The sequence below is a fragment of the Mus pahari genome, chromosome 12 (genome assembly GCF_900095145.1).
Source record: "Mus pahari chromosome 12, PAHARI_EIJ_v1.1, whole genome shotgun sequence".
Lineage (NCBI taxonomy): Eukaryota > Metazoa > Chordata > Mammalia > Rodentia > Muridae > Mus > Mus pahari.
The window spans coordinates 29,058,392-29,070,297 of record NC_034601.1 but is presented as its reverse complement, the minus strand read 5'-3'; the positions used below and the strand labels follow the sequence as shown (position 1 = coordinate 29,070,297).

Sequence of the window (11,906 nt, the reverse complement as noted above, 5' to 3'; positions counted from 1 at the left end):
TGCATCAGCTCCTGCTTTCTGACCTGCTTGAGTTCCAGTCCTGACTTCCTTTGGTGATGAACAGCAGTATGGAAGTGTAAATGGAATAAACCCTTTCCTCCTCAATCTGCTTCTTGGTCATGATGTTTGTGCAGGAATAGAAACCCCGACTAAGACAGCCCCTTTATCCATTCATGTATTAGCAAAGCTTAAGCTGTCTTCTTGGCTGTTATAAATGGTGTCCCTGTGAGCTCAGATATAGACATCTTCACCTCATTCCTCACCCATCTCCTTTTTTATTTTAGGCTTAGGCGGGGGTCCCTCTTCATAGCCCTGGCTGTTCTAGAACTCACTCCATAGCCCAGGCTGGCCTTGAACTCACAGAGATCGGCCTGCCTCTGCCTCCCGAGTGTTAGGATTAAGGCATGAGCCACCATGCCCAGCTGGAGTGCTGTACCTTATGATACTTCTATATTTCCTTTCCTTAGGAATGGCCACACTGTTTTCCCAGGCGACTGCACCCCAGTCTTCACTCCCACCAACAGCATGAGGAAGTTTCTTCTTCTTTCCTGCCTCACCAACTAGTGCTTGCTTTCTTCCCCCACCTCTGCCTCTTTCTTTTCTCCCCACTTCTTCTCACCCAATATATGATAAAGACGTTTTTATTGTTGGAGCAGCTAAGAGGTTAGTGTGGTGAGTGGTGCTAGACCAGCCACTTCCCTGTTATCTTGTTGGATGAGCCTTGCTCTCCACCCAGGAAGTGACAGTGTAGTCCCTTGAAGCCTGCCCCAAACCTACCTCTGAGATCCAGCATGGAGCCTTCCTTCCTTATACAGCCCACACCCTAAGATATGCTCAGAGGCCTCTCCTGCCTGTACTGGTGCTGTCTGTCCCTCCCTGATTTTAGTATGGCACCTCTCCGTGTGATTGCCAAAGGCATGCCTTCCCTCTTAAAAGCAACTTAAGAAAAGCTTTATATACTCATTCAGGAGAGACCGGGGAAATGACAGCGGGCCAGACAGAGACCATCATCATCTGATACACTCAATGCTAGGGCCTCATATGTTTTCTCTCAGACCCTTTGGCAAATAATGTAGTCATGATATTAGATTTTAAATCCTGCTCTCTTTGCTGCCCAGTCAGAGATGTAGCAATAAAGGCAATAAAAGCTCTTTGGAGTATTGAGAGTGATCTTTCTAAAACTTAAATCCAGTCTTATTCTCCTGTTTACTGCCGTGGGCAGGGTCTAGGATCTCTTCTATGCATCTCCAGGTTCCAACCTTGATGCTCATGTCTTCTTTCTGTGGTACCCACCTACCCCAGCTGACTGGTACCTACCCCTGCTCACCAGCACCCCTGACATTAGCACTCCCCCCCCTCACTAGCACCCACACCAGGTCACTAGCACACACACATACAAACACACATGCACGCACACGTGCGCATGCACACCATTCATTAGTACTGTCTTCTACCAGTCCAGATCCTCACATATCCAACTCTACCTGCAACAGGTTTTTAGCTCACCTCACATGGTTTCACTCCATGACCTCCCTCACAGTGAAGGTCCTACCAGGAATGAATGTTCCCCAGTTTGTATATCCAGTGAACTAACTAACTCTCTCTCTCTCTCTCTCTCTCTCTCTCTCTCTCTCTCTCTCTCTCTTTCTCTCTCTCTCTTTCTGGTTTGGTTTGGTTTGGTTTGGTTTTTGGTTTGTTTTACATGTTAGAGTAGTCAGTCCTTCACATCCCTGGATTCCTTTCCTGTAGATTCACTCAACCTCAGATCAAAGCTCTTTGGGGAGAAATTACATGTGCACTGAACATGTATTGACCTTTTTCTTCCTTGTTCCCTAAGCAAGACAGTGTAACAATCACTGTATAGCATCTACATTATACTCTCTCTATAAATAATGCAGAAATTAGTTAACTATATAGGAGGGTGAATGTAGTTGTGGAAACACTATGCATTTTCAAAGGATCTGAGCGCCCTGGATCTGGGGATCCCAGAGATTCCTGAGCCACTCCCCCAGGACACCGGGGGATAGTTTGACTCAGCTTTGCCCTTACTGCAGTCTTTCCTTTCTTTCCCCTCCCACTTCGCAGCTGCCTGCCCATATGTTATCCTGTATGGTCCATCTGTCAGAGCTCTCAGAGTGGGTTAGACTATGGAGGTCTGAGACTCTTACTTGTCCTCATTTCTCCAGCATCTCCAAGCATTCGGTATATAATATAGTAGATGCTCGATTTTCTATATACAAGTAAGGCATTAATTATAATGCCATGGAATGAGTAAGATGCAGGGAGAGGGAGAGTGCGCTTACAGGAAGGGCATTTTATGGGCATGACTAGGAAATGCGTCCATCTCACCGGGACAGTGGCCTTCCTCCACAGTAAGCTATCTATTTGAATTCTCTTTGCATTTCTGTAAGGAAACGGACGGCTATAGGGCCTCGTATTTACTCCTTCCTTGTTCAGTTTCCTTTTCATCTGCTGCATGTTGTGGCCCTGAACCACAGGTGGGACAGACGTCTCTACTATGGAGACAAACTGGCAGTCACTGTCTCTTTCCCCCAGAGACAGCAATGATGACAGGTTGGTTGCCCGCCCTGGTTGTGCTAAGTTAGATCCCTGTATCCAGCCCTGGCAGCTGAGACCAAGGGGATCACTCTGAAATTGCTATAAGCAGGAAGCCAGCTCCATCATTGCAGGCAGGCTGCCCACCATAAGAGCTTAGCGGGCCCTCTATTTCCTTGTCACCGTGCCAGGTTCTGACGCTGTCCCAGAGTTCTCTCCAAGACATTACCTGGCTTCTTTGTTCATACAAAGTCAAGAGGGAAATGCAGATCCTCCTGTGACACATTGGGCTCCTCAGAGACCCTTTACCCTGTGGACGGATTGGCCCACGCCAAGCTGATTGTGCCACACTCCCTGGAGGCAGTGGTATAGGCCTGCTCACTGAGCCTGGCACTCACCTTGCCACCAGCCTACAGGCCACAGAATAAAGGCCACACTAGGTCAGTGAGGAGATGAGAAGTTAAAGGTACTAATCATATTCATCCCTAGCTGGGTCCATCTGTCCCAGAGCCTGTCTCTGGTGGTGGCACCAAGGGACATGCCCTGGGAAGCTGCCTGTCCACTGGCTTGTCCAGCCTCAGCACCCGACATTCTAATTTCCTTAATAACAGGTTACAGATCCTGTATCTATAAATGTAGCTAAACCCTCCTCGACCTTTCTTTATTTTTAGCCTATACTGCTGCTCTGGATATAACAGTTTCCATGGTTGATTACGTGTTCTGTAAACACCTTTACATCAAGTGGAAAGCAGTTGTCTCTCTCAAGCTGGAAAATACTGTCTGCCTTTAATTCTAGTGTTGGCAACAGATCTGTGTTTGACCCTTGACACAGTTGCTCAGTTTTAGGGAGTGGGTGAGAAGGCTGATGTCACTGTTCAACAATATATAAGGTCTTAATATTCTCCATCTTTTCTCCTCTGGGGTACCACATTTGCTTTCATTTATTTCCCTGGAATGTTCCTTCCTGCCTCTGTTTGGCTTCTGTTGAAATGTAGCAGCTAAGAGAGTCAGTGATGGATATTCTCAAGCGCAGACTGTTTAAGACCAGGCCACAGGCTTTTGCTCTACCGCCTCGGTGATCGGCACTATTTGATCTTGGTGTCTTGTGTCTTCAAACTGCAGTTTTCAAAGACTACTAAACGAAGCCTTCCCTTCTAGAAACCACAGAGGCTGGCATGGTCAGGCACCTTGGGTAGTTGGTGTTTTGTCTTTCATGCTTGTGTTATAGACGCCCGCCTTGACCTTGGATGCTCGCCTTGACCTTGATCTCAGTTGTTTCCCTCGGAGCTTCCGCTGATCCTCAGGGCACTTACATTGCATACAGCCCCACTCTCAGGTTCAGGAAAAACCACTCGTCTCCTGGGCTTCCATTGTTTCACGGCTCTTGCACCCACGAACTCAAAGCAGTTATCGGACAAGACCTATATAAGATTGGACCCAGCAACATTTTCATCATGAAACAGGGAAGGGCTCAGGCACCTCCCTCCCTGATGACTATGAACAGTTTCATGGGGCAGATGTCACTCTCTTCAGTGGTGTAGCCACTGATAAGTTGGGCACGCTCAAGGATGTAACCTCCCACCCATGCTCAGGAAGTAGCCTTATTTATTTATTTATTTATTACGCACAGAGAGGAAGGTAGGGGGCACCTTGTTAGGAAAAAAAGGTTCCAAGTGGAAAGGGGTAGTAGGAGGGGGGAAAAAAAGAGCTGAAGTTCATTGCATATATGTATGAGATTGCCAAAAAATTAAAATTCAAAACTCTTCAAAGACCTATCAGGTATCCTAAACATAAGCATTAAGCAAATCAGCTTAGGACATTAAAATGTTAGTTTGGCCCCAAAGAGGATGTTACTCTACCAGTTACAACTTGAGTGTGTTACAACTTGTTACCAGTGCCAGTGGCAGAGAGACACTAACCACTGGGGAACACTCTTGACTTTCCCTGTGGTTTGTACAAGCATCATCTCTGTCCTTTAGAAATTTGCTAAAAGGGAGGATCTGATCTGAAAACCCAGGGACACACTGGACAGTTTCACGTCCCCTACAAGAGCGCCCTGTGTTCTTCAGATCTGGGGTTAGACTTCAGGTTCTTTTTCTCAGCTGCTTCTAGATCACTGGATTAATCCACTTACCTTTTTTTTTTCTCTCTCTCTCAAACAAGTAAGCACCTTATGTAGGACCTTAATTAACAGGAATGGGGATTAATGAAAGAAAGCTCTTGGTAACGTTAACAAAGATGTTTTTAGAACAGGCTCCATCTGTTGGCTGTTTTTTGACTACATCTCATTGTCTTCTTCCAGGTATTGCAGTTACCCTTACAAAGTATGGTTTCCACCACCTACCTCTGTCATTTTCCTTAGCTTACCAATTTGCATGAAGTAGTCATATGACCAGTTTTCCTTCCCAATGCCTTATTTGGTATAGAACCGCAGTGGTTCGCTTTCCTGCTGGAGCCCTCACCCAGAGATAAATCGCCGTGACAATTTCATTATGTCTGGGCAGTTGGTGGCACATGGGTGCCTAGTGTGGTCTGATCACACGGGTTCCTGATGTGCCCCGATCACACGACAAGTAGCGTCATCCCTGATTGTAGATGGCAGCTCCCTGCTGCAAGGAGGTGGAAGTCTCTGGTCTCCTAATGCCTCACTGTAGTTCAGAGAGCTGGCTTTCCTATTGCCTGTGGCTAGACTGGGGAGACCCAGGGCTTGTAAATAACTTTCCAGTTCTCACTCTCAGGCTATTTATCCTTCTCTTTCTAGACCCTGGAAGGAGGCTCTTACCGGGGGAGCTTGAAGGACCCTACAGGCTGCCTGAATGAGGGGATGACCCCTCCCACACCTCCTAGAAACCTGGAAGAAGAACAGAAAGCCAAGGCTCTGAGAGGCAGGATGTAAGTGGCCTACTTGGTACATGTGTGTGCTGGGCAGTTTTGAGGAGGAAATTAGCCCCGTGCTGCCTGTCTAACTGCTGTCATCCTTTCTAAGTGAAGATGGCCCAAATCTTTACAGAACAACACTGAACATCAATAGGCCACTTTGGCACTGCCTTAAGGAAGCTTGGGTTGGGAGAATATTCTGTGAGATTGCTGCTATTGACAAAATGTGGCTATAACCAAGATCTAATACAACTGTAAAACATGCTTTTAAAAATGAAAATAATGGAATTTAGAGAACGAGGATGGCTCCCAGGGGTAAGCAGCGCCAGAGTCCCTAACTGTGGCAGAAGCCTAGTGGAGATATCTGAGGAGAGGCTCGGCTGCCAGGCAAGGCGCATTTCTGCTCCTTCTCCCTGGTCTTTCATCTCATATCTATTTGTAGGTCTCATTATGCAAGAACCTCCTCACACTTTGAATGACTAGTGGTAAGATCCCATTCACATCTCGCAAAACCCCACGAACTGTGTAAGGTTTGAGTTTTCTACCTTGATGCAAAGTCAGTCTCCTGGTATTTGAGATAGTGAAGACTATACTAGACATCAGCCAAGCAGAACTATACCCCATCAGAACTTAAGTTTTCTCCTTTGGGGCCAATCGATTCCTCTGGAAGCAAGCTGCTAGTAACTCAGTGTGTGAGGTTGTGAGTAGCAAGCAGACTGGGCTAGGCAGGTGTTAAGGGTCCGTCTTAGTCTCTGTCTTCCTTTCTCCTTTACATCCATGCCTCCTTTATCTAGGCCATAAACACAAAAATGGGCAGAAATAAGTGAATCAAATAAGTCAACCAAGTCCTTTAGTGCTGGCAAATATACAAAGTAAAAATTTAGAGCTTTGTCTCCTTAGAAGCAAAACATGATAGCAAGAGCCTGCTATCAAAGCAGAGCTGTCACCATGTGCTGGGGAGGAGCATCATGTAAACCAATAACTGTGTTTACCCCCAGAACTTTTTGAGGGTAGTTTCCAGAGCCTTGCAGAGCATGTGCCCTTCCCCGGCTTCTCCCATGGTTGTTACAGTAGTGGGGGTGGGGAGTGGTCGGAACTCGTTCCTATTCCTTGGTCAAGATAAAATGCTGCTTATGTCAGCTAAGCAACCTTTGAGGTGACATGTGGTCCTTGGAAAAGCCAGTCTCTCCAATTGTCACTCTGACTGAGTGAACCTTAAGAGCAAGTGTCATTATCCAAGTGAGATATTGTTTGACTTTGTGATAACAAGCCAGTCATGGTTGTCGCTCTCTTAGTCCGCTGCGCCATCTCCTCTCTCAGCACACCCTCCATTTTCCATATCCTGAACGCTCTTGAAAACTGACCTGTTGAATGTCTCTGACTGTTGATGCCCTCGCTCTAACCTGCTGGACCTCATGGCCAACATGACAGAGCAGATACATGGTGCTCAGGTATAAATACCATGGGAGGGCTAGAGCAGAGTGTAGACACTGAAGGCTCCATCAGAGCACGGGCGGAGGTCACCAAGGAGTCACATGAGAGCCACATTGAGAGAGGATGCAAACAGGTGTCCTTTGTAAAGAAGAAGGAAGATGCTGAGAGGGGACTTGCCACTTACTTGTCACTCACCAGACGCTTGTTAAGCACATCATCTGCCCCACCAGTGGGACAGATCAATGAGTAAGACACACAATAGCAACAGCAGAAAGCCTTCATGCGTGGCATGTTTATGTTCTAATGGGAGAAATCAGACAAAGAAAATAAGTTAAGTAGGAGGTTGGAATCTGGAGAAGAAAGAAAGTAGAGCAGAATGAAGAAGATTACGCATGGGTAAGGCCCCGAGCAAGGCCGCAGCTCGAAATGGTTCTGGCCTTGTACAAAGAGCAGGAAGAGGTAAGAATCCACAGTGTCTTCACAGTGGCACACCACAGTGGCACACCCAGTACCAAAGCTCCCAGAGGCCACCCGTCCCCTACCAGTGTGAAGGACGGCAGGCGTGAGAGAGACTTCACCGGTAGCTTGACTGCATGAACATCCCCTGGAGACACAACTCTGGGCATGTCTGTGAAGACGTTTCTAGAAGACTGACCCTGAGCGTGCACAACACCGTCCCAGGGGATGGGGTTCTATACTAAATAAAAAAGAACAAAGGAAAATCTGAGCTGAACACCAGGGTTCATCTGTATGGGTTCAGTGTGACCAGCTCCAGCCCCAGACACTGTATCCTCCCCATCCGGGTAGAGCTTACCCCCTTAAACCTGAGCCAAAAGAAATCCTTCCTTACTTTGTCAGTTGCTTTCCTCAAGTATTTTATTTTAACAACAGCAACAACAAAGTAACTAAATAAGTCTATAGCAAGAAGAATTTCAGGTAGACCAAAGAGTCACTAACATTCATTTGTGAGTCACTTTTAATGTTGGGACTGACCATGAAAAAGCATTGCATTATTTTTAAATCCTTTGGCTGTTCATCATGTAGTGCCTTGAAATGTATATATATCAATCTAGTTTTTTGTTTTGTTTTGTTTCTGAAGGACCCTTGTTAAGTAGCCCAGGCTGGCCTCAAACTCTAGCTTCTCCTGTCTCTCAAGTACTGGGACGGTGGTTATGCTCCCTTCCACACCAGCTAGGCTTCTTTGGTCACGTCTCATCTTCCCAGGTACTTTATTGGCTCTTCATAGGAATCCAGTGCAATTCCTAGAGACTCAGAAACCAAGGCAACCTCCACTGGTCAGCAAGCAACTGAAGTTAAAAATATCTCTACCTGGCAGCAGAGCTCCAGCTTTCCTCTCCAAAGGGCTAGCCCAGTCCTGAGTTCTCACTTTCCTGTGGGTTTTCACTAACCACGCTCTTCCAGGAAGTAACTTGGGCCTTGCTAAAGATATATCTAAAGGCTTCTATTTGTCCTGGCCAGTTCCTTCCTGTGGCCTGAAACCCATGATCGTGTGTTGGAGGAAGGGAGCCAGCTGCAAGTGCTGAGCACATTGATAAAGCATGTGTTCTTTGCTCCCTCCACATGCTCTGAGGTCCCAGACACCTCCCAATATCCCTCTACCCCTCCCAGCCCAACTCAGAGACTTCTCTGTACTGTGGAGGACAAGCATTTCAGATGAATTGCTTCCTGGGTTGAGAACAGTTGCTGGGTTGTAATGGTTACTTACGACTCTTCTTTGACATCTCAGAATCGTATCCCTTCTGACACTCGGGCCAAAAATATGCGCTGGTGTGCCTCCAGGCCACACTCTTTCCGTCTCCTGTGAACACAGGGCCTCTGTGTCATGGGCATAGCTATGATGTCTTCTGTATAGTGCTTGACTCTCAGAACTGAAGGAGTGGGATGGAGACTTGGGGCATGCCAGAGGCCTGGCCAGGCTATTCCCTAGGCAGTAGGCTACTGTGAAAGAATAATCTTTGGACCCTTAGCACTTAGGATCAAATCCTACCTCTCCTCTTCCCTTTGTAGATTTGTGTGAATCACCTACCTTCCTATCTTAGTATTTAAATAATGAGATTTTACAATCCCTGCCTTGTTATAAGCATGAGAAAACCCAGGTGGGGTAACGTATATAATAAATGCTCTTAAGAGATATAAACCTAAAAGATGGAAATAATTCACAAGGAACCCAAGAAAGTAGATGCCCTTCTTAACAGTCCCATATCCCAGGTAGAAAACGCTACAGTCAGAGGTGTGAACATGGAATATCTGCAGCCAACCTAGGTTCTTTGGCCTTGACTGAGGATTTTCCAGGCCAGTAACCATGGATACATTCCTGACTAACTTCTGATTATGCATTATAGGAGCTTTACTGTATCTCTGCAGCCTTTTAGGGCTAGTTATCACACAAATGTCTTTCCTCTTTTGATAAGAAAAGGGTCGAGCCAAAATAAAGAAATAAAATCTCATGATAATCCCTTGGTCTCAAAGCTTTCATAACTCAGTTTTGCAAAAGGTGCTTATAGTTCTTTCTACCCTCTATTTCTGCCGCAAGAGATGGGGTATAGCTTGGTTCATCGAATATTCAACGTCTCAGGTTCAGTCCCCAGCACTGCATAAAACTGGCTATGGTATATCTCTAATCCTGGCACTCAGGAGACGGAGGCGGGATGAGCAGAGCTTCAGGACTGTGTGGGCTATCTAGGGAATTTGGGGCCAGCCTGGGAATAGACCTTGGCTGGCGGAGGAGGTATGAGATCTCTTGGTTAATATTGAGCTGGGGCCTAACTGTCCTTATCTCTCACTCAGGTTTGTCCTGAATGAGCTGGTACAGACAGAGAAGGACTACGTCAAGGACCTGGGGATTGTGGTGGAGGTAAGCAGTGGCAGGGTGGCTCTATCTGTGCTCACTTGATCAGGAGCAAACCGGGACCCTACCTGGGACCGAGCGTTTTAGCCTGGTGACTGTGCATATTTGGCTCTCTGGTAATTTGCAGAAATGAAACTAAAATCGGTACAATTCAAGCCGAACAGGGAGACAGATTTTATTTTCCTCTTGAAGTATCTTAATGTGTTTAGAGGGAGGCGGGGCCTGGGTGGGTAGGAGCAGCTATCCCACAGTGCTGACTGCAGATCTACACAGAGCGTGAGCTGACATGGGTGGGTGCTAACGGACGCTGTCTGTGAAGTCTACCACTAATGTCACCTCTGTCGCGCAGGGCTTCATGAAGAGAATAGAAGAGAAGGGGGTCCCTGAGGACATGCGCGGGAAGGAAAAGATCGTGTTTGGAAACATCCACCAGATTTATGACTGGCATAAAGAGTGAGTTCTGAGCTGCCCCGAGAGTGGGGCATCTGCCCCTTGCATCTGACCCGAGCGGGGCGTTTGAGGGGAGGCCCCGTCATTTATCTTGTCACTGAGAGAGGATGTCTTGAAGTAGTGTGACTTCCTTCCCCTCTCTCCTCTTAGTTTTTTCCTGGCTGAACTGGAAAAATGTATCCAGGAGCAAGACAGATTGGCCCAGCTCTTCATTAAACATGTGAGTGTCACCCCAGCTGTCCCCATCTCCCTGGGTGCCAACACACTCATTTTAAAGTCCTCCTGTCTTCAGCTCTTCTCGAGTTTGCTCTCTCTCAACACCCTGGCTTTGTTTCTTTTTTGTTTTTTGTTTTTTTTTTTTACACATTTGGCCATTTGTCTGCCCTGTTCTTTCCTTTATATGGCTCATTCCCTATCTTTAACTGCCCTTGACTCTGTGGGATTGGGGGTGGGTGCAGGGGAGGTGAGCCGGAAGCCGAGGTGTGTAATTGTCACATTTTCTCCTGTTCCAGGAGCGGAAGCTGCACATCTATGTGTGGTACTGCCAGAACAAGCCACGTTCCGAGTACATCGTGGCTGAATACGATGCCTATTTTGAGGTGAGGGGCTCCCCGTGCTCCCAGGCCAACACAGCTGCAATGAGACATACCCGGGTCCTCCATCCACAGGCGCCCCTGCCGTGGTCTTCATAGCAGGAAACCATCCTCCACAGAGCTGGTAGCTTCCTAACGCCGTCGCCATATGCTCCTTTGCTTGAGGAAGAGCTGAGGTGACTCTGTCTACCCACTGTTGAGGAGCCTCCGTTTATGGGAAGACTGTCACAGACTGTCGGTGGAAGCTCTTGTTCTCATATGACCACTGAGCACTGAATGTCCACACTCTTCCCCCACCTTTCCCTAGGAACGTTGCTAAGTACTTGCCCCTGGTTAAAGAGTTTACAGCCACTTCAGAGTCGGCCATGTTCTCAGCCTCTAGCTGGTCTCTCATGCCTTTGAACTGATCCATCCACCCTCACCCCGTGCCTTGGGATCTTTCCTTTCTAATATAGTTCCCATGTCTAGCACCTCCAAGTGTGTAGATGCCTCAGCCTGGCATCTTCTGAGGTTGAAGGGGCAACACTACCCCTCCCCCGACCACCTTAGCGGGAACCCTGTGTGTTTAGAGAACAGAGTTCAGGGTCCAGCCTTGTAGGCCTGTTATGTCTGAGGGGAATTCCTCTCCTCATTCTTTCCCCGAGTGGTAGAGAGAGCACAGTTCCTATTTCAGCTTTTCTCCCAGGACTAAGGTGGGGGACGGTGGTTCAACAGTGCCAAGGAGCCAAGCAAGGTCTTTGGGACTGTGTGACGCCTTGCTCAGAACATGAACCGTGGGGTAGGCAGTTGTAGTGTGAAGATTCGGACGTTTTTGGGGAGCTTGAAGGCTGGCCGCTCACCCCTCTTCCCTTTTGTTTCAGGAGGTTAAACAAGAGATCAATCAAAGGCTGACCCTTAGTGACTTCCTGATCAAGCCCATTCAGAGAATAACAAAGTACCAGCTGCTACTCAAGGTGAGAAGCTGGGAGCCGGGTCCAGGCTGGAGAAGGGTCTCCTCAAAGGCTGGAGCTATGGGCATAGGGCTGGGGTCACCTCCATTATACTGTCCTTCACGACTGGGAAGCGGCCAGCCATCAGCTTTGGGCCTGAATAGCTTGCATGGCCCTTGTTTCTGCCCAAAGTGGCTT

At 47.5% G+C, this 11,906-nt stretch overlaps 1 protein-coding gene across 24 annotated transcripts in view; it reads left to right on the top strand.

Annotated features, from left to right (window-relative positions):
• The window catches only part of Kalrn (kalirin RhoGEF kinase), a 603,889-nt gene that overhangs the window by 534,116 nt on the left and 57,867 nt on the right, over positions 1-11,906 (top strand). For all 24 annotated transcript variants that reach the window (XM_029544638.1, XM_029544643.1, XM_029544642.1 and 21 more), the window contains 6 exons: positions 5,318-5,448; positions 9,676-9,742; positions 10,086-10,189; positions 10,337-10,406; positions 10,699-10,785; positions 11,640-11,732. In XM_029544638.1, the coding sequence (XP_029400498.1) occupies positions 5,318-5,448; positions 9,676-9,742; positions 10,086-10,189; positions 10,337-10,406; positions 10,699-10,785; positions 11,640-11,732 (552 nt within the window). The remainder of the gene's footprint in view (positions 1-5,317; positions 5,449-9,675; positions 9,743-10,085; positions 10,190-10,336; positions 10,407-10,698; positions 10,786-11,639; positions 11,733-11,906) is intronic.